We start from the raw sequence: 26810 nt of genomic DNA on the forward strand, positions 1-26810 counted from the left end.
GAGTGAGTCCATGCAACTTTTTCTGTGACTTGTTAAGCACATATTTTACTGAAAATATTTAGGCTTGCCATTTCAAACTGGCTGAATATTGACTCAAGACATTTCAACTTTTCATACATTAAGGGAACTCTGAGACGGGAGCCGTATGGTTAGTGAAGAAAGTCCCATTGCAAATGTACGGTCCCTTACCTGACGTCTTATTGCGTCGCAGAAAATCGCGGACGGCGTCGGGCCGTGGGCGGCGGAGAGCTCTTTCAGGAAGTCACTCAAAAAAACGTTTCGTAATTTCGGTTTCCGTTTTATAAAAATGACAAATTTTTGACTTTTTTCTGCATTCTCGAAAATTCCCACAAGAGGGAAAATAAATCATATTGCAGGCGCACGAGCACTAGGCAAACGAGCGCGGCCTTTTCTCCTAAACTGAAAATATTTCGAAGACGAAACTCGGCGAGCGTAGGTTTGGAGTAATGGGCAGTTGGCCCCGAACAAGATGGCGTCGAGACCACGGCGCTTTTTGAGTTATGGCTATTTTTCTGAGATTAAAGGGTTAAAACGCAAGTGGGGTGCTAATTTGACCGCTTCATGTCAAAGTACATAAGCATACGGTGTCAGGAAAAAAAGAACCAGCCATTTATCTATTGTAATTTAAGAGAAATCGTACATTGACCGTTTGGTGATGTTCACAAAGAGGATTTTTTTTTTCAAAAAAATCACAGATCCAGTTGCACTGTGTTCAGACGTACATTTTTAAAGTGGGTCTCGAAGCTCTGCGAGAATCCTGTGATTTTATATGATTTTATGAAATAACACACACTCCTTTAACCCTCTTCAAATAAGTCCGCTCTTAACATAAAGACTTAAAACTCAATATTAAATAAGAGCCTACCCCAAGGAGGGTATGTGTTCACGTTCAGCTTCCTATGTCAACTGGAAGTACCTTAAATGGTGCCATAGGGTCAGGTTTGAAGGGTAATAAAGGTCAGATCTTTTCAAAACTTCACTTGTGTGATTAGACAACCCTCATGAACTGTAATCAGTCATTTTTCCAAACAGATGTCAAAGAAAAGCTCTCTCACTCAAAAACACACACACAAAAAGAAAGGATGGAGTGAAAAAGTACGGTGCTTAAAGACACACAAAGCCCAAAATGGCATTACTATTATCTCTAGGCCGTGCCGAGTTCAACGAGATGCCCCGCTTGACCGTAGCTCGCTCGGTCTGAGCGCAGCGACCGTTACAAGAGAACGGACACGAATGACCTTTTGACCTCAATGTCAATTTCATTTGCTTTTGGGACACAGAGAGAGAACCGTTAAGGTTAGAAACACAATTTCACCTCAGGAGTGTTCTTAAGGTCCTCCCGATCTGTGCAAGCCTAACCCTGACCTTGTGGCATTAACCCTTCACAGTTAAAAGAAGGTGTTTACATCAATGAAATGTCTCCCCATTGGAATACATTGACTGCACCTCTAAATTCAACCTAAAGCCTATGTGGGTTATGATTGTCTTATGGACCTGTCTTTGATGTCAGTCCATCAGGCCACCATGAGGTCTACCTGTGTCGATTCTAAGCTTCCTGGAGCAACCGGAAGTGGTTAAATCACCCTAAAAGTGTTTGCCATACCCAACATGCAGTATGAGAGAAATAGTGCATTCAACCCTATGTAAATCAGTCAATTTTTAACATACAGACTTAAAACTCAGGATTCTGTAACAACATACTCCAGTGATGATATGTGGGTTTTTTCAGCTTCCTGTGCCAACCGGAAGTGCCATAATTGGTGTCAAATGGGCTGTTTCAAAGGGTTAAAAATGTCAAATCTTTCCAAAACTTCATATATGTGAATAGACAACCTTCCTGAACTGTAAATCAGTCATTCATCCCATCAGATCTCAAAAAAAAAAAAATTCACACCCACACAGAAATGATGGAGGGACACTCTGAGGGGCTAAGAGGCAGACAGTGCCTGCAGTAGTTACTTTTGTTCCAACTTTTAAAGAACCGTCAGACCTAGAGTTCTAAAAATTTACAAACCTGTTCTAGACCTCAGGTCGATTGTGCACAGTGAATTATATGACTCTAGAAGGTTCTCGGATCGATAAAAAGCCTCGTGTATTTGCCATGTTTTCAATTCATTTGACCTCAACGAAACGGACGACCTTTAGAAAAGTCCCAGAGTCTCAAGACTAGGTGCGTTGAAACCGGCTCGGCCCATAGAGACAGACCCCAACGAGCCTGTTTGATTGCTCATTCAAGGACCCCGTAGCAAGGCAATGAAAATAGTGGATTTTCAGCACCAATTAGCGTTTTGCTCGGACACCGAATGACCTATCGAGCCGAAACTTGGGATTCGAGGTCGCCTCACATAGGGCTAAACATAATGTGAACATTGGACCCGCAGCTAGAACATAACTATGTATTATTTGTTTTATTATGGTTTAAAGAGAAAGCGCTGTGAATTTTGGGCCTGCTCTGAAATATGTTATAGTTGGCATCGAAAGGAGTTGGAAAAAGTGAGTTTGGAGTCAGATGGTATCAGTTTGGTGTCTGAAAATATCTATTTGACTGATGGACACTGACTTGCTCGTTGACTTTTGTACAATTGCAATATGTTTCAACGGGGAGGTACCATGAGGAAAAAGCGACATGATGAAATTTCACAAAACGAGCGATGGAGAGGAACCACTATCACTGCCCGGCCATCCTGAGGTCATCAGAACGTTGACTTTTGCATTTCTAAAGTATTTAAGAGAATGCACGTTACATTTGCAATATGATGTGATGTTTTTCATATTGCAAATGCCTGTTACATTTGCAATATGATGTGATGTTGAATCATATTGCAAATGTAACGTGCATTCTTTAAATACCTTGGACATACAAAAGTCAACGTCCTGATGACCTCAGGATGGCCGGGCAGTGACAGTGGTTCCTCTCCATCGCTCGTTAGGGGAAATTTCATCATGTCGATTTTGGTGATGGTACCCCCGCGTTGAAACATATTGAAATTGTACAAAAGTCGCCTAGCAAGTCAACTAGCATGTCGTTGTCATCCCATAGCAACACATTGACTGCACCTCTAAATTCAACCTGAAGCCTAAGTGGGTTATGAATGTCTTATGAACCTGTCTTTGATGTCAGTCCATCAGGCCACTATGAGGTCTACCTGTGTTGATTCTAAGCTTCCTGGAGCAACCGGAAGTGGTTAAATCAGCCTAAAAGATATCCTGATATACATGACTTGCAATTTTGAAAAATCACTGCATTCAACCCTATGTAGATCAGTCAATTCTTAACGTATAGACTTAAAACTCAGGATTCTTTAACAGCATACCCCAGTCAAGATATGTGTTTAACTATAGCTTCCTGTGCCAACCGGAAGTGCCTTAAAATGGAGTCATGGTTCTGTTTCGAAGGGTTAAAAAGGTCAGAACTTTTCAAAACTTCAATTGTGTGATTAGACAACCCACATGAACTGTAAATCAGTAATTTCTCTAAGCAGATGTCAAAGGAAAGCTCTCTCACACACAAAAACACACACAAAGCAGTGATGGAGTGAAAAAGTACGGTGCTTAACGACACACAAAGCCTGCAATGGCATTACTATTATCTCCAGGCCGTGCCGAGTTCAACGAGACGCCCCGCTTGACCGTAGCTCGCTCGGTCTGAGCGCAGCGACCGTTACAAGAGAACGGACACAAATGACCTTTTGACCTTAATGTCAATTTCATTTGCTTTTGGGACACAGAGAGAGAACCGTTAAGGTTAGAAGCACAATTTCACCTCAGGAACAATCCTAAGGTCCTCCCGATCTGTGCAAGCCTAACCTTGACCTTGTGGCATTAACCCTTCACAGTTAAAAGAAGGCGTTTACATCAAACCGTTTACAATGACATTTCGCCCCATAGGAATACATTGAGTGCTCCTCTAAATTCAACCTGAAGCCTATGTTGGTTATGAATGTCTTATGTACCTGTCTTTGATAACAATCCATCAGGCCACCCTGAGGTCTAATTGTGTCGAATCTAAGCTTCCTGGAGCAACCGGAAGTGGTTAAATCAGCCTAAAAGATGTCCTGATATACATGACTTGCAATTTTGAAAAATCACTGCATTCAACCCTATGTAGATCAGTCAATTCTTAACGTATAGACTTCAAATTCAGGATTCTGTAACAGCATACCCCAGTCAAGACATGTGTTTAACTATAGCTTCCTGTGCCAACCGGAAGTGCCTTAAAATGGAGTCATGGTTCTGTTTCGAAGGGTTAAAAAGGTCAGAACTTTTCAAAACTTCATTTGTGTAATTAGACAACCCTCATGAACAGTAAATCAGTCATTTCTCTAAGCAGATGTCAAAGGAAAGCTCTCTCTCACACACAAACACACACACAAGCAATGATGGAGTGAAAAAGTACGGTGCTTAACGACACACAAAGCCTGCAATGGCATTACTATTATCTCCAGGCCGTGCCGAGTTCAACGAGACGCCCCGCTTGACCGTAGCTCGCTCGGTCTGAGCGCAGCGACCGTTACAAGAGAACGGACACAAATGACCTTTTGACCTCAATGTCAATTTCATTTGCTTTTGGGAGACAGAGAGAGAACCGTTAATGTTAGATGCACAATTTCACCTCAGGAACAATCCTAAGGTCCTCCCGATCTGTGCAAGCCTAACCTTGACCTTGTGGCATTAACCCTTCACAGTTAAAAGAAGGTGTTTACATGAAATAGTTTACAATGAAATGTCTCCCCATTGGAATACATTGACTGCACCTCTAAATTCAACCTAAAGCCTATGTGGGTTATGATTGTCTTATGAACCTGTCTTTGATGTCAGTCCATCAGACCACCATGAGGTCTACCTGTGTCGATTCTAAGCTTCCTGGAGCAACCGGAAGTGGTTAAAACACCCTAAAAGTGTTTGCAATAGCCAACCTGCAGTTTGAGAGAAATAGTGCATTCAGCCCTATGTAAATCAGTCAAATTTTAACATATAGACTTAAAATTCAGGATTCTCAAACAGCATACTCCAGTGAGTATATGTGTTTATTTTCAACTTCCTGTGCCAACCGGAAGTGCCATAATTGGTGTCAAATGGGCTGTTTTGAAGGGTCAAAAAGGTCAAATCTTTCCAAAACTTCATATATGTGAATAGACAACCCTCCTGAACTGTAAATCAGTCATTTATCCCATCAGATTTCAAAAAAAAAAAAAAATACACAATCAACAGAAATGATGGAGGGACACACTGAGGGGCTAAGAGGCAGACAGTGCATGTAGTAGTTACTTTGGTTTGAACTTTTAAAGAACCGTCAGACCTAGAGTTCTGAAAATTTACAAACCTGTTCTAGACCTCAGGTCGATTGTGCACGGTGATTTATGTGGCTCTAGAAGGTTCTCGGACCGATAAACAGCCTCGTGTATTTGCTATGTTTTCAATTCATTTCAGCTCAACGAAATGGACGACATTTATAAAAGTCTCAGAGTCTCAAGACTAGGTGCGTTGAAACCGGCTCGGCCCATAAAGACAGACCCCAACGTGCCTGTTTGATTGCTCATTCAAGGACCCCGTAGCAAGGCAATGAAAACAGTGGATTTTCAGCACCAATTAGGGTTTTGCTCGGGCACCGATTGACCTATCGAGCCGAAACTTGGGATTCGAGGTCGCCTCACATAGGGCTAAACATAATGTGAAAATTGGACCCGCAGCTAGAACATAACTACGTATTATTTGGTTTATTATGGTTTAAATGGAAGGCGCTGTGAATTTTGGGCCTGCTCTGAAATATGTTATAGTTGGCTTCTAAAGGAGTTGGAAAAAGTGAGTTTGGTGTCAGATGGTATCAGTTTGGTGTCTGAAAACATCCAATTGACTGATGGACACCGACTTGCTAGTTGACTTTTGTACAATTGCAATATGTTTCAACGCGGGGGTACCATCAGCAAAATCGACATGATGAAATTTCCACGCAACGAGCGATGGAGAGGAACCACTAACACTGGCCGGCCATCCTGAGGTCATCAGGATGTTCAATTTTGTATTTCTAAAGTATTTAAAGAATGCGCGTTACATTTGCAATATGAATCAACACATCATATTGCAAATGTAACACTGTGTTGTGTTATGTTTGCAATATGATTCACCACATCATATTGCAAATGTAACACTCTGTTATGTTTGCAATATGATTCAACACATCATATTGCAAATGTAACACTGTGTTATGTTTGCAATATGATTCAATACTTCATATTGCAAATATAACACTGTGTTATGTTTGCAATATGATGTGATGTTTTTCACTGTTGAATCATATGCAAATGTAACGTGCATTCTTTAAATAAACCCTATGTGGGTTATGAATGTCTTATGAACCTGTCTTTGATGGCAGTCCATCAGGCCACTATGAGGTCTACCTGTGTTGATTCTAAGCTTCCTGGAGCAACCGGAAGTGATAAATTCACCCTAAAAGTGTTTTGCCATAGCCAACCAGCAGTTTGTGATATATAGTGCATTCAACCCTATGTAAATCAGTCAGTTCTTAACGTATAGAGTTAAAACTCAGGATTCTATAAAAGCATACCCCGATCAGGATAGGTGTTTACTTAAAGCTTCCTGTGCCAACCGGAAGTGCCTTAAAATGGGGTCATAGGTGCTGTTTCAAAGGGTTAAAAAAGTCAGATCTTTCCAAAACTTTAAGTGTGTGATTAGGCAACCCTCATGAAGTGTAAATCAGTCATTTCTCTAACCAGATGTCAAAGAAAAGCTCACACACACACACACACACACACACACACAGAGCCTTAAATGCTTTTAGGGGCATCCAGACTTCCATACCCGCTCTGGGAGCACTATACTACGGGCAAAAAACAATGGGTGCTGGCCTGAGTGATTTATGGAGGTTTTCAAAAAAAGTCAGAAAATATTCTATGTTTTTTCTTAAAAATATTTTATGTTTTTTCTTCTCGAGTCAATGGCCTGAGTGATTTATGGAGTTTTTCCAAAAAACTCAAAAAATATTCTAAGTCCAAACTTTTCGTGCACCTGGTATATTTTTTGGGTTACCAGGTGCCATGGTTGAAATTGCTTTTAGGGGGCATCCAGAATTCCATACCCGCTCTGGGAGCACTATTTACGGGCAAAAATCAATGTGTGCTGGCCTGAGTGATTTATGGAGGTTTTCAAAAAAAGTCAGAAAATATTCTATGTTTTTTCTTCTGGAATTTTTGTTTTGTTTTTTCTTCTCGTGTCAATGGGGGTCCGGCCTGAGTGATTTAAGGAGGTTTCCAAAAAAAGTAAAAAAATATTCTGTTTCATTTTTTGGGTTACCAGGTGCCATGGTTGAAATTGCTTTTAGGGGGCATCCAGAATTCCATACCCGCTCTGGGAGCACTATTCTACGGGCAAAAATCAATGGGTGCTGGCCTGAGTGATTTATGGAGGTTTTCAAAAAAAGTCAGAAAATATTCTATGTTTTTTCTTGTAAATATTTTATGTTTTTTCTTCTCGAGTCAATGGCCTGAGTGATTTATGGAGTTTTTCCAAAAAACTCAAAAAATATTCTAAGTCCAAACTTTTGGTGCACCTGGTATTTTTTTGGGGTTACCAGGTGCCATGGTTGAAATTGCTTTTAGGGGGCATCCAGAATTCCATACCCGCTCTGGGAGCACTATTCGACGGGCAAAAATCAATGTGTGCTGGCCTGAGTGATTTATGGAGGTTTTCAAAAAAAGTCAGAAAATATTCTATGTTTTTTCTTCTGGAATTTTTGTTTTGTTTTTTCTTCTCGAGTCAATGGGGGTCCGGCCTGAGTGATTTAAGGAGGTTTCCAAAAAAAGTCCAAAAATATTCTATGTTTCATGTTTTGGGTACCAGGCGTCATTTTTCAAAACCGTTTTAAATGCTTCATTTTGGCCTTTTAAAAACAAAATGTTATTTTTGACTATGAAATCCAAAAAAGCACTTTTTTAAAGGGGTTGATAAGTTTTTTCTAATTTATTCACATTTTTGACTTTTGACTTTTGACTTCCTATGAAATCATATTCCAAATGCACAAAACATATTCCTTAAGGACAAGTAAACATTTCAAAAAAAATTATGATAATAAAATGTGACTAAAGTATCTTCATACAGTTCTTATACATGTGTAATTGACCTAAAAATCGAAAGAATTTTGAAAAACGGTCCAGAAAGCACCTTTTTAAAGGGGGTGACACGTTTTTTCCAAATTTTTGACATTTTTGACTTTTGACTTTTGACTTCCTATGAAATCATATTCCAAATGCACAAAACATATTGCTTAAGTTCAAATAAACATTTACAAAAAATTATGATAATAAAATGTGACTAATGTATTTTCATACAGTTCTTACACATGTGTAATTGCCATAAAACTCGAAAGAATTTCAAAAAACGGTCTAGAAAGCACTTTTTTAAAGGGGGTGATACGTTTTTTCCAAATTTTTGACATTTTTGACTTTTGACTTTTGACTTCCTATGAAATCACATTCCAAATGTACAAAACATATACCTTAAGTTCAAAAAAAAAAATCTAAAAAAATTATGTTAATAAAATTTGAAAAAAGTATTTTCATATAGTTCTTACACATGTGTAATTGACAAAAAACTCGAAAGAATTTCAAAAAACGGTCCAGAAAGCACTTTTTTAAGGGGGTGATAAGTTTTTGCCAAAACTTTCAAAATCTCAAAATTTGACTCTTGGGTTTTGACTTGCGTTACATAAAGCCTATGAAAAATTTAGATGGAACACACTCGCCCACTATAGGAATTTTGGAGTGTTACACAGCTCATTTGCAGCATGGCATTTGCCATCAGCTTTGGATGAAAGCGGGCCAGAACTAGTGTACTTGTCCATCGTGTATATGCTGCGCTCGGTGCCAATAACTTGCCATGTTATTTTGTACAATTGGGGGGGACTTCCCTTACATTTTGAATGCATTTGTTAAAAAATATATTTTAAAAACATAATTCCACTTTGGCATTGTGTGTAAGCCAGTGACAAAACAATCTAAATGTAATACATTTTTAACTCAGGCTGTAACACAACAAAATGTGGAAATGGTTAAGGTTTGTGAATACTTTCTGAAGGCGCTGTGTGTGATTTTTTGGGGGGCCTTGTCACAATACATAAAATGATAAAATAAGAATATTTAAAAATGTAAAAAATGGAATGGCAAAACTGTTAAATATTATCCCAAATATAAACGATCTATTTAGTGAATATCACTGGTGTTAAATATGAGGGTTTCGGTATTAAATATAATTTAATATAAATATAATTTAATATATATAAATATATATAAATATACTGAACAAATGAACAAATATAAACGCAACATGCAACAACTTCAACGATTTTACCAAGTTACAGTTCATATAAGGAAATCAGTCAATTGAAATATATTCATTAGGCCCTAATCTATGGATGTCACATGACTGGGCATACTTGGGGGCCAGGACCAGCCAATCAGAATTTGTTTGTTTTTTCTGCACAAAAAGGCGTTATTACAGACCGAAATACTCTTCAGTTTCATCAGCTGTCCGGGTGGCTGGTCTCAGACGATTGCGCAGGTGATGGAGATGGATGTAGAGGTCCTGGGCTGGCGTGTTTACACGTGGTTTACACGTGGTTGTGAGGCCAGTTGGACATACTGCCAAATTCTCAAAAAATGATGTTGGATGCGGCTTATGGTAGAGAAATTAACTTTCAATTTCCTGGCAACAGCTCTGGTGGACATACCTGCAGTCAATTGCACACTCCCTCAAAACTTGAGACATCTGTTGGTTTTGTGTTGTGTGACAAAACTGCACATTTTACAGCGGCCTTTCAATGTCCCCAGTACAAGGTGCACCTGTGTAATGAGTCAATTTCTTGATGTGCCACAACTGTCTGGTGGATGGATTATCTTGGCAAAGGAGAAATGCTCACTAACAGGGATGTTAGCAAATGTGTGCACAACATTTTAGAGAAATAACCTTTTTGTGCGTATGGAACATTTCTGGGATCTTTAATTCCAGCTCATGAAACATAGGACCAACCCTTTACATGTTGCATTTGTATTTTTGTTCAGGATAGTTGCAAGAGTTGCAGAGTTAATTTAAAATAATGCAATTGTTGCTTTTTTCATTAATTAGGCTATTTTCTCTTGAACCACTAGAAACTCATGGACAATATAGACACGGATATAACAATTCATACTATAGATGAATAAATGTTTTGAAGTTATTGAAGTATAAACTACCAAAGTTACCATAGATTGCCATAGATAACCTGTTAATTACAAAAATGACCAAAGATTCCAGTAGCTTCCGTAAATTACCAGTAGCTTTGTAACCCTAGCTCTGAGTGGCGAGGGGAAAACTGAAAATTGTCAGAGAGGTTTGGAATTCTCTTTCTTATTGGTCTGTTAACTAATTTACTGCCTGGTGATGTCTGTCACCAGGCAGGCCAAAACTCCATCCCACCAAAACAGGCAGAAATTTCAGGCAATCTTTTCAAATAGCTCTTACTCTAAAAGGGCCTTATCATACTTTTCACAATTTCACAGTATTATTTCAACCTACACATGAAAAATCGCATTTTTTCTACCAGATAGAACCTTATTACTGAACCCAGATTGACATTTCAGAACTATAAGGTTCTATCTGCAATTGCACCCCCCTAAAAAAAAAAACGGATTTACAAATGTTTCAGGATTTTGATACTCTGCACTTTAGGTAGGCCTATCTTTAAGATGAGGACCTTAATGGGTTATGAAATAAGAATTCATTACAAAAGAGATGTGAAAACTTCGATGCTCAATAACACAGATATATTCTTTGGGCAGATAGAACCTTATCCCAAGGTTCCAAGATCACGATAGGCTACCGGCAAATACAGCAATACCATAAGTACTCTTTATTGGAATCTGACATTCGAGTCTTTTTACTTTTTGAATGCAAACCATTATAATTTTTTTGTAGCTTTTCCTAAACACTATTACAAATTCTACCCCAAATATTATACAGTGCTGTAGTCAATTGTCTCCTATTTGACCTACTCATTTATATTTTATTCCACCATCAAAGCCATAGAAATGACTGTGTGAGCCTATATGAAAAATGTATTAGATAGCATGGCATTATGGGAATTAATCTATTTGCAGCAGGAGCAAAGCTCCCCAATCATACATTATGCAGACCTATACACACACACATTATATAAAAAATCATGCTGGTCATGTGCAATAGTAAAGATATGTCAATATTTACCAGAAATGTACTGTGTTTAAATTTAAAACAACTCTAAGTCCACTTGGATGAATCCGAATGGCTGCATGGGGACTTTCCTCAGCTAAATCGGCTGTTTGATGATGAAGGATAAATCTATCACATGACAACGTAAAGGAAGGGGTTTTAACAGCAGGCACCATTGTCCACACCGACACCAGACCAAACAGCCATTTTCTCTCTACCTCCTCAAAGCTGTATTAGCCACAGGCAGCTAAGGACAGGGAGGCAACATAAGGAGAGAGAAGGGTACAGTCTGTATTGGAGGTTTCCTCTATATTTCTACCCCGGGCATTTCCATTGGAAACCCCTCTTCCCCCCCCCCTTTTTTTTGCAGAAGTACGAAAAGATGTAACGCTTGTGAGGCAGTAAAGAATGGGGGAGGGGTAGAGGAGGCAGGCACGCATACGATACGAGTGAGTGGGAGTAGGGAGGAGAGAGTGGAGGAGGGGTGGAGAGTGTGAGCATCTTTTTCAGGCTGGCAGAGAGGCAGGCGATTGGCTGAGGGGAAGAATAGCGTCACGGCCACAGTGAGGGGAGCTCTGAGGATGCACGGCTGAGCTGGGAGGAAACACATTACATTCACTGGGAGTTTGCATGGAGAAGAGCTGAGCCTTCAACCAGCTGCACACTGGGAAGTGGCATCTTCTGCAAATTAATCCGACCCTCAGGTGACACCGTCTGGACTCAACCATCCCCTTAAGGACTCTTCATATCCAGCCGTCGTTGATCCGTCTGCTCTAACAGCCCTCCAGCTATGAACTACCTGCGCCGGCGTCTCTCTGACAGCACCTTCATCTCCAACCTTCCCAATGGCTACATGACGGACCTCCAGAGGCCTGATCCCGCTCAGCCGACCCCCCCAGCTACAGCAGCCCCACCCAAATCCCCCACGGTGGGGTCGACGCCGCCCGTCACCTCCCCTACCCCCTCCCCGGCCCCGGAGAGGAAACCCCAGCCGTCCCAGTCCAGCGGGGCAGGCTTCTTCAGCTCCATAACCAACGTAGTCAAGCAGACTGCTGCCTCAGCAGGACTGGTGGAGCAGTCCGCGGTCACGACACCCAAGAAGTTCAAGATCCTCCTGGTCATCGATGAACCACAGCAGGAATGGTGAGCAACGTGCTGTGTCTTGCTGTAGAAAGATGTGAAAGAGGTGAATTATTCATGTGTTGATGTATATGTTGTTTTGTGTTTTGTAGCACCGAAGCTGTCCTCTTGGCCAGGTCACTGTTGTAAAATAGATATTCTGCTGAGGTTTTTGAAAAGAGGTGCTCTCAGTTGGACCTAGCTTGTTGTAAAGTAAAGGTTCAAACAACAAGTCAGCCAACAGGTCTGGTGTCCATCAAGTTCTGCAGGTCAGATTTGATCAGGGTACTTGCATGAGTCGTCTGATGCCAGTGCAGTGTCTATCTAATGACAAAAAACAGATGCAGTGCTCAGGAGGAAACAAGGTCCACTGACTGACTCACCATCTTAATGATATTACAGCACCGGGAAGTCTTTTTATGGCTTGCCTCACCCATGTACTGTGGTTCCTGCAGTAATCGAAAGGCGTCATTGGTTTATGCCCCCTTTGACATGACATTTTTCTAAATTACAGATTGGCCTTGCGGCAGGATGAAAATCCAATATATTTTGAGGAGTTGTTGTTTTTTAATCTCAATCATTGGTTTGACTCGGTGTTCCAGGAAACCCGTGTGCATTCTGCTGCTATTTTGTGTATTAGCTCAGTTTCCTGCAACCACCTGTGTGTGTGCGCAAGACATAAACCAATTTAAGTGATTCGTCTGATCAACCCAGTGAACTCCAACCTGGATTTGCATCATTGTGGAGAAAGCCAATGCCATGAATATTCAACAACCAGTAGAGTGCATGGGAAATGCGTTTGTGTTCTCTGTTAAGTAAAGACTGCAGTGATGTCCAGTCACCAACGAGGTTTCCCTTTCCCACAGACATGGCATCGTTATAGGATGCATTAATGGAAAACATAAGTGACACATAGGCGAAGGTGTAGCACTTAAAACATTGAGCAGAACATGAGATGTGTGCTCTGCATGACAATGTTAGTCCAGACAGACTCCTCTCTCTAATGCTGTGTGTTGAGGAGGGGGAGGCAGGGGAGGAGGCAGATCGAGATCTACTTTAAATCAAGCCTCTTTTTCCTAATGTTCTGCATGATTTAAGGCAACTGCAGTGTTGTGAGTGAAAAGGTTGACTTATGGTTGATTCCTCTAGAAACTAGAACGGAAAAAAATGCTTACATTTTATTTTATTACGAAATGGAATCCATAGAAGGGTTCTTTGGAGGAACGATTGTTGAAATATTTTACATTTGTATCTTAAAGCATAATTGAGAAATAGTACATTGAAGCTGGAATATTTGGGACATTTTGGCCTTACCCAGGCCTCATTTAAGACTCCATCATGTTTCATCTGTAGGTGCTACAAACCAAAAAATTGGTGTCACTTGAAGCTATACCAGTTTGGCAAATTTTTCTATATAGTTGCACATAATATACTCTATGGGTATATCAAAGTTCCAGAGTTGGACCTCTGCTTGGGGGGGAAACACCCTTATGATATATTAAAAACAAATCATTACATTTCAAGTGAGAAGTAGGTATTGGTCCCGAAAAAGAAAGGACATTTACATGAGCACCAATGCCTACCTCACCCATGCTCTACAAAGGTTTTCCAACACACAACTTTGACTTACTACAGTAGCTATGGTGATATATTGTACTTCAAACAATGTCTACGCAGGTTGCTTAGGATTCGAACCTTCTCAAACAGCCTAATTCACACTTTAATGGAATAATGGACTTTACCGTGTCCTGCTATTAAAATGATGTATACAGTGCTTTCAGAACGTATCCATATCCCTTGAGGTATTCCACATTTTCTTGTGTTACAGCCTGGAGAGGGGGTTATGCAGGAACCAATGGTTTGCAGGAACGCCCCAAATTGCGGTCCGCAATCACACACTATTAGCAAACGCGCACAGTAGTACACACCCCACAGTCCCTGTCCATTGCCACTCGACAATGCTCTTTTAAGAGCAACCTAATAATTGAAAATAAGCACACACCGTGCATGCGTATGCGGGCTGGTGTGTGTGTCTGTTGGGACTGGGAGGAGGTGTCAAAACTATACGCGAAAGAGAATGCTAAAACTTCTCATCCGAGAAGCGAACCCAGGACCTTTGTATTGGTCGTCACTAGTTACCACTGCCACAAAGTCATAAATCCCGTCTATTTCTACCATTTCTCTTCTTAAAATCTGATTTGAAAGCTAACCCTAACCTCAACCCTAATGGTAACCACACTGCTAACCTTGTGCACAACCCTAACCTTAAATTAAGACACATTTTTACAATATAGACCATTTTTACTGTGTGGCTATGGTAACTAGTGGAAACCCATCAGATTCCATGGCAGTGACATTAACGCTTACGCTATGAACCCTCTCGTGAATGCATTCTCTTGACCCAATTTAAACGGACAGTCTAGTGATGACAGGACGTTTTTGTTGTTGTTTATTACCTCAGTACTGATTAAACGTTTATTTTTTGTCTTACTTGGTTATAAAAAAGAGCTGACAGTCACATAGCTAACCAAGTTAGCAAGCATGGCGTTTTCTTTTGACTGTGCAAAGGTCATGCAAGCAAGCAATGATGTTGGTGGTGTTTCACCTGGGTACACCCGCACCCCCTGGCTACTTTGTACTTGGATGGCGACTTAAGGTTTTCGGGAATACGTTGAAAAGTAACTTGACACTGTGTTAATCACTCAGTGCAAATTTGGACTAATGACAAGAAGAAAATTGCATTGACAGAGGAGGAGCGTACTGAACCAATGCATAAGGTAAGGGCTGTATTGTTAGCCAGCTACATTGCAAAGCAAGACATTGATTATTGCATGAGTAACGCTAGCTAACTTTTAACAGCGAGCTAAAGTTGGTTTTATATTCACACATTCGGACATTCATCAGACATTTAACAGACATTCACCAAAAGCCATTTAAAGTTGTAAAATTCAATAACTAATTAATTCACAGAAACATTAAAAATAGATATGATTTATTCTATAAATGTCTAGCATACTTTTCCAATGTTTTTTTATAATAAAAAATCCAGTTTTGATTTGATGGAAATACATAAAATCTTAAATGCAATTTAAAGCTGTATAAATCAATAACTAATTCACCGTTTGTCACAGAATCATCAAACAAGATATGATTTATTCTATAAATGTCTAGTATACTTTTACTACCTTTGTTTTGAAGACAAATTCCAGTTTAAGTCAAGGGTTTAGCTATTTTGGAATTAAGAACATTTCCAATAACTTTATTTTCAAGAATCTAATTTCTTCTTAACTTTTTGCTCAAGGAGAAGCATAAGAAATAGCGCAAAAACATTTCCAATAACCTTTTTAAGGAATAGCAACTTTGCTTAACTTCCTTCTTAAATCTATGAAAAAAATGGAAGTTAAGAAGAAATTTCTTCTTAAGAAGGTTTTGTGAATCTGAACTCAGAGTCATTAAGAACCTTTGGGTGGTTGTTCTTGGTGACTGGAATCACAGTAGACTGTTGGCTGAGTGATAACTTAAAGACATAATTAAAGATAGGGCATAACTCCTCTGCACAGGACGTGAGCAGGCGGATACCTACAGTATGTTGTCAGGTCCGGGGCTTTTTCTGGGTTTGTTCCATCTAAAGACACTGCATTCATCAAAAAGACTTTCGAGTGGATGTAAACCCGTCAATCACTAGCTCCGAGTCCAAATCCGTATCCTTAAGCTACAGTATGTCTCCGTGAGAGACAGAATACAGGCATCTCTGAATTCATGTTGAAACGTACATGGGCTTACAGTTCATCAGTTTTGTTAGGAAAATAATTGGCATTTGCTTGAATGCGAAACAGAGACTGACGCTTCGCCCTTTCCCGGACTAACCCTCTTACCATTTTCTCATCTTGCGGTGTAGCTCGCTGGTAGAATCCCTTTGACCAGTATTATGGGGGCGGCAGGTAGCCTAGTGGTTAGAGCGTTGGGCCAGTCATCAAAAGGTTGCTAGATCAAGTCCCAGAGCTGACAAGGTAAGAATCTGTTCTTCTACCCCTGAACAAGGCAGTCAACCCCTTGTTCCTAGGCTGTCATTGTAAATAATAATTTGTTCTTAAACTGACTTGCCTAGTTAAATAAAGGATAAAATGCATCAAGGTTTGGGAAGATTGGCATTTGGGGGTTTATTCCATTGGAGAAGAAACTCCCTGCTGTACTGGATCTGTGTTGAAAGATATTGATGACTTTGTGCCAGGTAAAAAGGTGTCCACAATAAATAAATAAAAAAGACAGCTAACTCCATATTGTAACGGCTCTCTTTCGGTGAGTGAGTTGACCAAGGCGCAGCGGGTGATGAATACATAATGTTTTAATGACAAGACGGAAAAACACGAAACGAAATACACTTGAATGATTTACAAAATAACAAAACGAACTAGACAGACCTAAACTATGAACTTACATGAAACGAGGAACACAATAAACAGGAACGACCGAGACAGTACCGTGTGGTGCAAAATACACAGACACAGCAACAATCACCCACAAACAAACAGTGAGAACACCCTACCTTAATATGACTCTCAATTAGAGGAAAACGCAAAACAACTGCCTCTAATCAAGAGCCATACCAGGCAACCCAAAACCAACATAGAAACGGAAAACATAGACTGCCCACCCAAAACTCACGCCCTGACCATCACACACATAAAAAACAACAGAAAACAGGTCAGGAACGTGACACATATTCCTGAAAGAAATTAGGGGACTAGTTCAACACTGCGCTTTCTATTTAATTGATCTACTAAATAATTGCATTCAGTTATTTAAAACGGTGATCTAAAACTGGGCAAATACAAAATAACAAAGAAACAGTCAAAGAAACACCTTTCTGCTGGTTACTGCAAGAGCGTGCAGACCCTGACTTTGCTCTTGTTACGTGGGTCCTCAGCTGATTCTCCTTAGACATACTACATGACCAAAAGTATGTGGACACCTGCTCGTCAAACATCTCATTCCAAAATCATGTGCATTAGTATGGAGTTGGTCCCCCTTTTGCTGTTATAACAGCCTCCACTCTTCTGTGAAGGCTTTCCACTAGATGTTGGAACATTGCTGCGGGGACTTGCTTCCATTCAGCCACAAGAGCATTAGTGAGGTCGGGCACTGATGTTGGGCGATTAGGCCTGGCTCGCAGTCGACGTTCCAATTCATCCCAAAGGTGTTCGATGGGGTTAAGGTCAGGGCTTTGTGCAGACCAGTCAAGTTCTTCCACACCCATCTCGACAAACCATGGATCTCGCTTTGTGCACGGGAGCATTGTCATGCTGAAACAGGAAAGGGCCTTCCCCAAACTGTTGCCACAAGTTTGGAAGCACAGAATCGTCTAGAATGTCATTGTATGCTGTGGTGTTAAGATTTCCCTTCACTGGAACTAAGGGGCCTATCCCAACACATGAATAAGAGCCCCAGACCATTATTCCTCCTCCACTAAACTTTACAGTTGGCACTAGGCATTGAGGCAGATGCCTTTCTCCTGGCATCTGCCAAACCCAGATTTGTCCGTTGGACTGCCAGATGGTGAAGCGTGATTTATCACTCCAGAGAATGCGTTTCCAGTGCTCCAGAGTCCAATGGCGACGAGTTTTACACCACTCCAGCCGATGCTTGGCATTGGTGATCATAGGCTTGTGTGCGGCTGTTCAGCCATAGAAACCCATTTCATTAAGCTCCCGAAGAACAGTTCTTGTGCTGATGTTGCTTCCAGAGGCAGTTTGGAACTTGGTAGTTTGTGTTGCAACCGAGGATAGAATATTTTTTACATGCTACGTACTTCAGCACTTGGCGGTCCCATTCTGTGAGCTTGTGTGGCCTACTACTTCGCGGCTGAGCCGTTGTTGCTCCTAGATATTTCCACTTCACAATAACAGCATTTGTAGTTGACTGGAGTAGCTCTAGCAGGGCAGAAATTTGACGAACTGACTTGTTGGAAAGGTGCCATCCAATGACGGTGCCATGCTGAAAGTCACTGAGCTCTTCAGTAAGGCCATTCTACTGCCAATGTTTGTCTATGGAAATTGCATGGCTGTGAGCTCAATTTTATATAGCTGTCAGCAATGGGTGTGGCAGAAATAGACATATCCACTAATTTGAAAGGGTGTCCACATACTTTTGTATACAGCGCCTTCGGAAAGTATTCAGACAATTTGACTTTTTCCACAATTCTTAAAAAAAAAAAAAACATTTTTTATCCTCATCAATCTACTCAGCTTTTTTTGCAAATGTATATAAAAAAAAAAAATGAAATACCTTATTTAGATAAGTATTCAGACCCTTTGCTATGAGACTCGAAATTTGGCTCAGGTGAAGGGTCTGAATATGTAAATTTGATATTTCAGTTCATTTTATTTAGTACATTTGCAAAAATGTATTGTTTGTAGATTGATGAGGGGAAAAAACGATTTAATCAATTTCAGAATAAGGCTGTAACGTAACAAAATGTAGATAAAGTCAAGGGGTCTAAATACTTTCCGAATGGACTGTATATAGTGTATACACAGTAGGCTATGCAGATGGCAACTGTAGCCTGAGGGACATATCTGTGTTTGGATGACATGCTGCTTGATGGATAGTGGCTATTCAAGGTTGAGTCCTGTGTACGTGCATGATTCATCTCACCATGCAAAATGGGTGCTACTACAATAACATGGGCAGAGTGGACACATTACATTTATTGGAATTTGGCATACTGCAGATGCATTTATTATATTTGTGTATATGTTAAATCCGTGCAAGCTCCGTTTAACAAAAATGACCACTATGCTTGCACTGCAGATATACTGTAGCCTAGGCCTAAAGTAATGCTCGATATTTAAATTCAAGTCACGTTGCATCACGAGTGATTTAGCCCATTTAGGTAACAGAAACCCAGATCAATACTAATAGGATCATACTCATGTCATTTGAAAGGATGCCATGTCTTTTGGCGGCACATAAAAGCAGACCAGTCAACGGCCTAAGAGGAAAGAAAATCATTGTTTTCTTATAGTATATGTCAATGTATTGGCAATCATTAAATAATACCATATAATGCGAAACATCAAAAGTCTGGAGTTTATCAAAAGGTCAACCGTTACGGAAACATTGAAGACATTTGAGTAAATGACATAACCTTTAAAACAACATTAAAAGCTACAGTGTGTGTCAGTGTTCAAACCAGCAGGCCACATCAATACAAAACAGCTATGTTCTATTCGAGAAAACCTCAGTCATTTCTGCCTCCAAAACCTTTTCCAAAAACCCATAGCCATCAGCTGAAAGATTTGCGCAGCTCAGTATTGAAGTCTCCCTGTTTACATTTACATTTACATTTAAGTCATTTAGCAGACGCTCTTATCCAGAGCGACTTACAAATTGGTGCATTCACCTTATGACATCCAGTGGAACAGCCACTTTACAATAGTGCATCAGATCTTTTAAGGGGGGGGGGGGGGGGGGGGGGCAGAAGGATTGCTTTATCCTAGGTATTCCTTGAAGAGGTGGGGTTTCAGGTGTCTCCGGAAGGTGGTGATTGACTCCGCTGTCCTGGCGTCGTGAGGGAGTTTGTTCCACCATTGGGGGGCCAGAGCAGCGAACAGTTTTGACTGGGCTGAGCATGTTTCAACCACTTAGCCACTAGAAAGACCAGCCGCTCAGTCTCCAAGCCTGCCCCAGGCCAAGCACCACATGTATATTTAATGTGTCTACAATATGAGTCGGTTCTGAGGCCCTCTCTCATTTTACACTCTTTGGGATTGGTGAACAACACTGACTCAATCACTCATCCGCGTCACGCCTGCTTCCGGCTAGGGCGGCAACAAAGGCTCTCCATTTCTGTCTGTCTCTGACCATCGTCTCCCTACCATGTCCCATCTCTGCTGATGTTGTCGGAGCTCTGTCTCCACCTCTTATGTCTACCCTCTGTATTCCAACGAACAGCTATTCTTGGGATCGAGGTTCTGAACTCTTTCTCGGAAAAATGTCCAGTCCAATGTGTGATACAAGAACCAGGTCATCACTGAAGTCACGGTCTTCTAGAGTAGAATACAAGGTCCATAGTATTCCTCTTGCCTGATTTTTCTGTTGTTTGACGCATGAGCTAATCTATTGCCAGGTTGAAGAGTAAGGCTGACATAACACAACCGTGATCAAGTCCAGACTTCACAGTTTCACAGTTGTTTGTTCCCACAGTTGCTGTAGAACTGTATGATGTTAACAACATGGGTGGGGATTCCATCAATTCGTAAGTTCTTCCATAGGCTTTCGTGGTGGATGCTGTCGAACGCCTTCTAGAGGCGGATAAAGTCGATGTAGAGCTGCCGTTGCTACTCACTACATTGCTCAATGGCGCTCCTGAGCCCGAAGATATGGTCTGTACAGCTCCTTCCTCCCCTAACACCCCACTTGTTAGTTTCCTTTTTTGCGCTTTGTCTACAGCTGAAGACATTCACTGTACGATAATCTTGCAAAAGATCTTCCTGGGAACTGTGAATTTGTGCAATGCCTTTCCAGTTGTTGCAGTCAGGTAGTGTGACCTTCTTAGGTACCTGTATGATGACTCACTTTGTCCAATCGGAAGGTATCTTTCCCTTCATCCAGATATCAGTGAAGAGTGGAAGAAGGATGTTTGCAGCCAAGACCGATTTTAGCTCTGGGTTCTCAGAACCTGAAGCTTTCCCAGTGTTTATGTCTCAATCTTCTGGAGGTGCCACAGATTAGGTTAGGGAATTTGTATACTGTTCCTTGCTGGTTACTTGCTGCTGCTTTTTCCGCTGCACTTGCCAGCTCCTCCAGGTATACCCTTATGTCTCTTACTACTGGCCTTTCGACTCGTGTGTCGATCTTTCTGTGCTGCTCCTCCGGTTTCTTTTTCAGCCGTTGTAATTTGGCATCTGTCGTTTTCTTTTTCAAACAACAATCAGTCAAGGGGAGTCGGGAGTGTGAGGAGTAGGAGAGCTATGGGAGTTTTGCCTCAGTCTGATTGCCCTATTGATTTTATTGTTTTTATTTAACCTTTATTTAACTAGGCAATTGATTTTATCATTGAATCATTGGCCATCGTTAATCATTGGCCTTTTAGGTTGTGGTTGTATTTCATAAGGATTAGTCGGTTGACTATAGGCCTTTACTCAGATGAGTGTAGAAATGAGCTTTTCTTTCAGTGCCCAATAACGAATCCTTGTTAGAATGTCTGTGGTGGTGATTCATTGTTCATAAACGTTCCCGCTGTCACCGCGAAAAGCATAGGCCTAATTACAGACATGGATGTGATGAATGCATAATCACTTAGTTGTCTATGAGTCTGGGTTACTCAAATAGCAGATATTCAGTTTCAACAATAACAGTATTTAACCCATACAATGGTTAGGTAGCTATCCACTTCAGACAATATACAGTATCAGGCTATAACTTTTGTGGTCTACTGTGTCTCCTGCATTTAGCACAGACACTGAAATGGAATCAGACAGGAATACTCCAGTCTCCAGTCTACTCCAGTCTACCAACTGATGGAGAAAAAGACTAGGCCATGAGCACTGGTAAACAGAAACCATTCTGAATTTTGAATGATAGCAATGCACAAGGTTTTTCTCACAATTTACACCTATTATGTTCTTATTATTATTATTATTATTGCCAGCAGCATACCACCCTGCATACCACTACTGGCTTGCTTCTGAAGCTAAGCAGGGTTGGTCCTGGTCAGGCCCTGGATGGGAGACCAGATGCTGCTGGAAGTGGTGTTGGAGGGCCAGTAGGAGGCACTCTTTCCTCTGTGCCCCAGGGCAGTGATTGGGGACACTGCCCTGTGTAGGGTGCCGTCTTTCGGATGGGACGTTAAACGGGTGTCCTGACTCTCTGAGGTCATTAAAGATCCCATGGCACTTATCGTAAGAGTAGGGGTGTTAACCCCGGTGTCCTGGCTAAATTCCCAATCTGGCCTTCAAACCATCATGGTCACCTAATAATCCCCAGTTTACAATTGGCTCATTCATCCCCCTCCTCTCCCCTGTAACTATTCCCCAGGTTGTTGCTGCAAATGAGAACGTGTTCTCAGTCAACTTACCTGGTAAAATAACGGTAAAATAAAATAAAAAATTATTATGGTTATGAATGAATTATGAATCACTACAGGCATTTAAGAAACGTTTTCTCCCCTTCTCTCCTCCTCGACTATTTGAATTAGTGGTTGCCAAGGAGCGCTAGACAGAGATGGAAACACTGCTATTATATGAATGTTCTGAAAGCATGATTAACCTGGAGAATAAATAGCATAGTAGTATAATGACCAAATCTTGCCTCAGTGACGGTGATTATGACAAATCATCCCTCCGTTATTGTGATTATATTTTTAACAAATGTAATGAAAACGCAATTAGAAGCAATTGCTCCCAGAATGGGTCAAATATTTCACTGTGTCAGTTTATTGTAAAAATGATCTTTGTCTTTAAGTGGCGTAGTGATGGTGATATGCTAGCTTTTTGTGTATACGTCCTGACTTCTGTAGGTGTATGAGAGGACATGGTGTCAGTTCTGACATGATCCTCTCCCACTGCTGTTCCCATTGTCCACCACACACAGTACCAGTCAAAAGTTTGGACACACCTACTCCTTCAAGGGTTTTTCTTTATTTTTACTATTTTCTACATTGTATAATAGTAGTGAAGACATCAAAACTATGAAATTGCATATATGGAATCATGTAGCGACCAAAAAAGTGTTAAACAAATCAAAATATATTTTAGATTCTTCAAAGTAACCAACCTTTGCCTTGATGACAACTTTGAACCCTCTTGACATTCTCTAAACCAGCTTCCCACATATGCTGAGTACTTGTTGGCTGCTTTTCCTTCACTCTGCGATCCAACTCATCCCAAACCATCTCAATTGGGTTGAGGTCGGGCGATTGTGGAGACCAGGTCATCTGATGCAGCACTCAAGCAATCTCCTTGGTCACAGCCTGGAACCTGTGTTTTGGGTCATTGTACTGTTGAAAAACAAATGATAGTCCCACTAAACGCAAACCAGATGGGATGGTGTATCGGTGCAGAATGCTGTGGTAGCCATGCTGTTTAAGTGTGCATTGAATTCGAGATAAATCACTGAAAGTGTCACCAGCGATCACCCCCACACCATCACACCTCTTCCTCCATGCTTCATGGTGGGAACCACACATGCGGAGATCATCCGTTCACTTACTCTGCGTCTCACGAAGACACAGAGGTTGGAACGAAAAATCTCAAATTTGGACTCATCAGACCAAAGGACAGATTTCCACCAGTCTAATATCCATTGCTCGTGTTTCTTGGCCCAAGCAAGTCTCTTCTTATTGGTGTCCTTTCTTTGCAGCAATTCGACCATAAAGGCCTGATTCACTCCTCTGAATAGTTGATGTTGAGATGTGTCTGTTACTTGAACTCTGTGAAGCATTTATTTGGGCTGCAATTTCTGAGGTTGGTAATTGTAATTAACTTATCCTCTGCAGCAGAGGTAACTCTGGGTCTTCCTTTCATGAGCCAGTTTCATCACAGCCATAGCGCTTGATTGCTTTTGCGACTGCACTTGAAGAAAATGTCAAAGTTCTTGAAATGTTCCGAATTGACTGACCTTTGAGCTGTTCTTGCCATAATATGGACTTGGTATTGTACCAAATAGGGCTATCTTCTGTATACCACCCCTACCTTGTCACAACACAACTGATTGGCTCAAATTCATTAAGAAGGAAAGAAATTCTACAAATTAACTTTTAACAAGGTACACCTGTTAATTGAAATGCATTTCAGGCGACTACCTCATGAAACTGGTTGAGAGAATGCCAAGCGTGTGCAAAGCTGTCACCAAGGCAAAGGGTGGCTACTTTGAAGAATTTAAATATAAAATATAATGAACACTTTTTTGGTTACTACATGAATCCATATGTGTTATTTCATAGTTTTGATGTCTTCACTATTATTCTACAATGTAGAAAATAGTAAAAATAAAGTAGGTGTGTCCAAACTTTTGACTGGTACTGTAGATTACTCTGTCCTTAGCAGAGATCATGGCTTGAAGACTGACCCCAGGACTGTATATCAAATCAACCGTTTGACACTGCCACCCTCTAATGCCATTAGCCTATACATTAGCCTATACATTTACTGTGCAGAGTACAAATCTTTATGATATCAAACTCCTCTTTCCGTATACAACGCAAATAACGCTATGAAGTGTTATTTCCCTTGTCAAAATACATGATCTGCGTCTCCATCCTATACATTTAGCATGACTCCCCACTCTTAGAAAAAAGGGTTCCAAAAGGGTTCTTCAGCTGTCCCCATAGGAGAACCCTTTTGGGTTCCAGGTAGAACTCTTTCGGCTTACATGTCAAACCCTCCTGTAGAAAGGGTTCAACATCAAAGGATTCAACATCAGCCCGAATACAACAGGTGTAGGTAGACCTTACCGTGAAATGCCTACTTACAAGCCCATAACCAACAATGCAGTTCTAAGAAAATAGAGTTCAGAGAATATTTTAGACTTGGTCCCAGGGTCCTTAGCTTAGTGATGAGCTTCGTGGGCACTATGGTGTTGAACACTGAGCTGTAGTCAAGGAACAGCATTCTCACATAGGTGTTCCTTTTGTCCAGGTGGGAAAGAGCAGTGCGGAGTGTGCTTGAGATAGCCTCATCTGTGGATCTGTTGAGGTGGTATGCAAGTTGGAGTGGATCTAGGGTTTTCCGGGATGATGGTGTTGATGTGAATCATGACCACCCTTTCAAAGCACTTCATGGATACTGACATGAGTGCAACGGGCCGGTAGCCATTTAGGCAGGTTACCTTCACTTTCTTGGGCACAGGGACTATGGTGGTCTGCTTGAAACATGTAGGTCTAACAGACTCGGTCAGGGAGACGTTGAAAATGTCAGTGAAGACACTTGCCAGTTAGTCAGCGCATGCTCTGAGTACACGTTCTGGTATTCCATCTGACCCCGCGGACTTGTGAATTTTGACCTGTTTAAAGGTCTTGCTCACATCGGCTACAGAGTGTGTGATCACACAGTCTTCCGGAACAGCTGGTGCTCTCAAGCATTCTTCAGTGTTGCTTGCCTCGAAGTGAGCATTAAAGGCCTTTGGCCTGTCTGGTATGCTCTCTGGTATGCTGGGCAACTCGCGGCTGGGTTTCCCTTTGTAGTCCGTCATAGTTTGTAAGCCCTGCCACATCCGATGAGTGCCAGAGCCGGTGTAGTAGGATTCAATCTTAGTCCTGTATTGAAGCTTTGTCTGTTTGATGGTTCGTCTGAGGGTACATTTACATTTTTTTACATTTTAGTCATTTAGCAGACGCTCTTATCCAGAGCGACTTACAGTAGAGTGCATACATTTTATTACATTTTTACACACTGAGACAAGGATATCCTTACCGGCCAAACCCTCCCTAACCCGGACGACGCTATGCCAATTGTGCGTCGCCCCACAGACCTCCCGGTTGCGGCCGGCTGCGACAGAGCCTGGGCGCGAACCCAGACCAGCCTGGGAGCGAACCCAGAGACTCTGGTGGCGCAGCTAGCACTGCGATGCAGTGCCCTAGACCACTGCGCCACCCGGGAGGGTATAGCGGGATTTCTTATAAGCGTCCAGATTAGTGTCCCGCTCCTTGAAAGTGGCAGCTTTAGCATTTAGCTCGGTGAAGATGTTGCCTGTAATCTATGTCATCTGGGTGGGATATGTACTTATGGTCACTGTGGGGATGACGTCGTTGATGCACTTATTGATGAAGCCGGTGACTCCTCAATGCCATTGGATGAATCACGGAATATATTCCAGTCTATGCTAGCAAAACAGTCCTGTAGCGTAGCATCTGCGTCATCTGACCACTTCTGTATTGAGCGAGTCACTAGTACTTCCTGGTTGAGTTTTTGCTGGTAAGCAGGAATCAGGAGTATAGAATTATGGTCAAATTTGCCAAATGGAGAGCGAGGGAGAGCTTTGTATGCGTCTCTGTGTGTGGAGTAAAGGTGGTCTAGAGTTTTTTTTCATCTAGTTGCACATTTCACACCTTTGTAGAAATTAGATAAAACTAATTGACTAGTTTCCCTGCATTAAAGTCCCCAGCCACTAGGAGTGCCGCTTCTGGATGTGCCAGCATCGGTTTGTGGTGGTAAATAGACAGCTCCAAAAGTATAAATGAAAACTCTCTCCGTTTATAGTGTGATCTACAGCTTATCATAAGGTACTCTACCTATCATGAGGTACCTCAAGACTACCTTTAATATTATACATTGCGCACCAGCTGTTATTGTAAAATAGACACACATCCCCACCCCTCATCTTACCGGACGTAGTTGTTCTGTCCTGCCGATGCACGGAAAACCCAGCCAACTGTATATTATCCGTGTCGCCGTTCAGCCACGACTCGATTACAGTGTTTAATGTCCAGTTGG

The 26810-nt window shown here is 41.3% G+C and overlaps 1 protein-coding gene across 1 annotated transcript in view; it reads left to right on the forward strand.

The window, feature by feature from the left end:
* Positions 1 to 11773: 11773 nt before the first annotated feature.
* Positions 11774 to 26810, forward strand: part of LOC129830404 (synapsin-2-like) — a 36346-nt gene continuing 21309 nt past the window's right edge. The window contains exon 1 of the mRNA XM_055892957.1: positions 11774 to 12402. Within this exon, the coding sequence (XP_055748932.1) occupies positions 12050 to 12402 (353 nt within the window). The 5' untranslated portion in view covers positions 11774 to 12049. The remainder of the gene's footprint in view (positions 12403 to 26810) is intronic.

The sequence above is a fragment of the Salvelinus fontinalis genome, chromosome 31, assembly GCF_029448725.1.
Source record: "Salvelinus fontinalis isolate EN_2023a chromosome 31, ASM2944872v1, whole genome shotgun sequence".
NCBI classification, from domain to species: Eukaryota; Metazoa; Chordata; class Actinopteri; order Salmoniformes; family Salmonidae; genus Salvelinus; species Salvelinus fontinalis.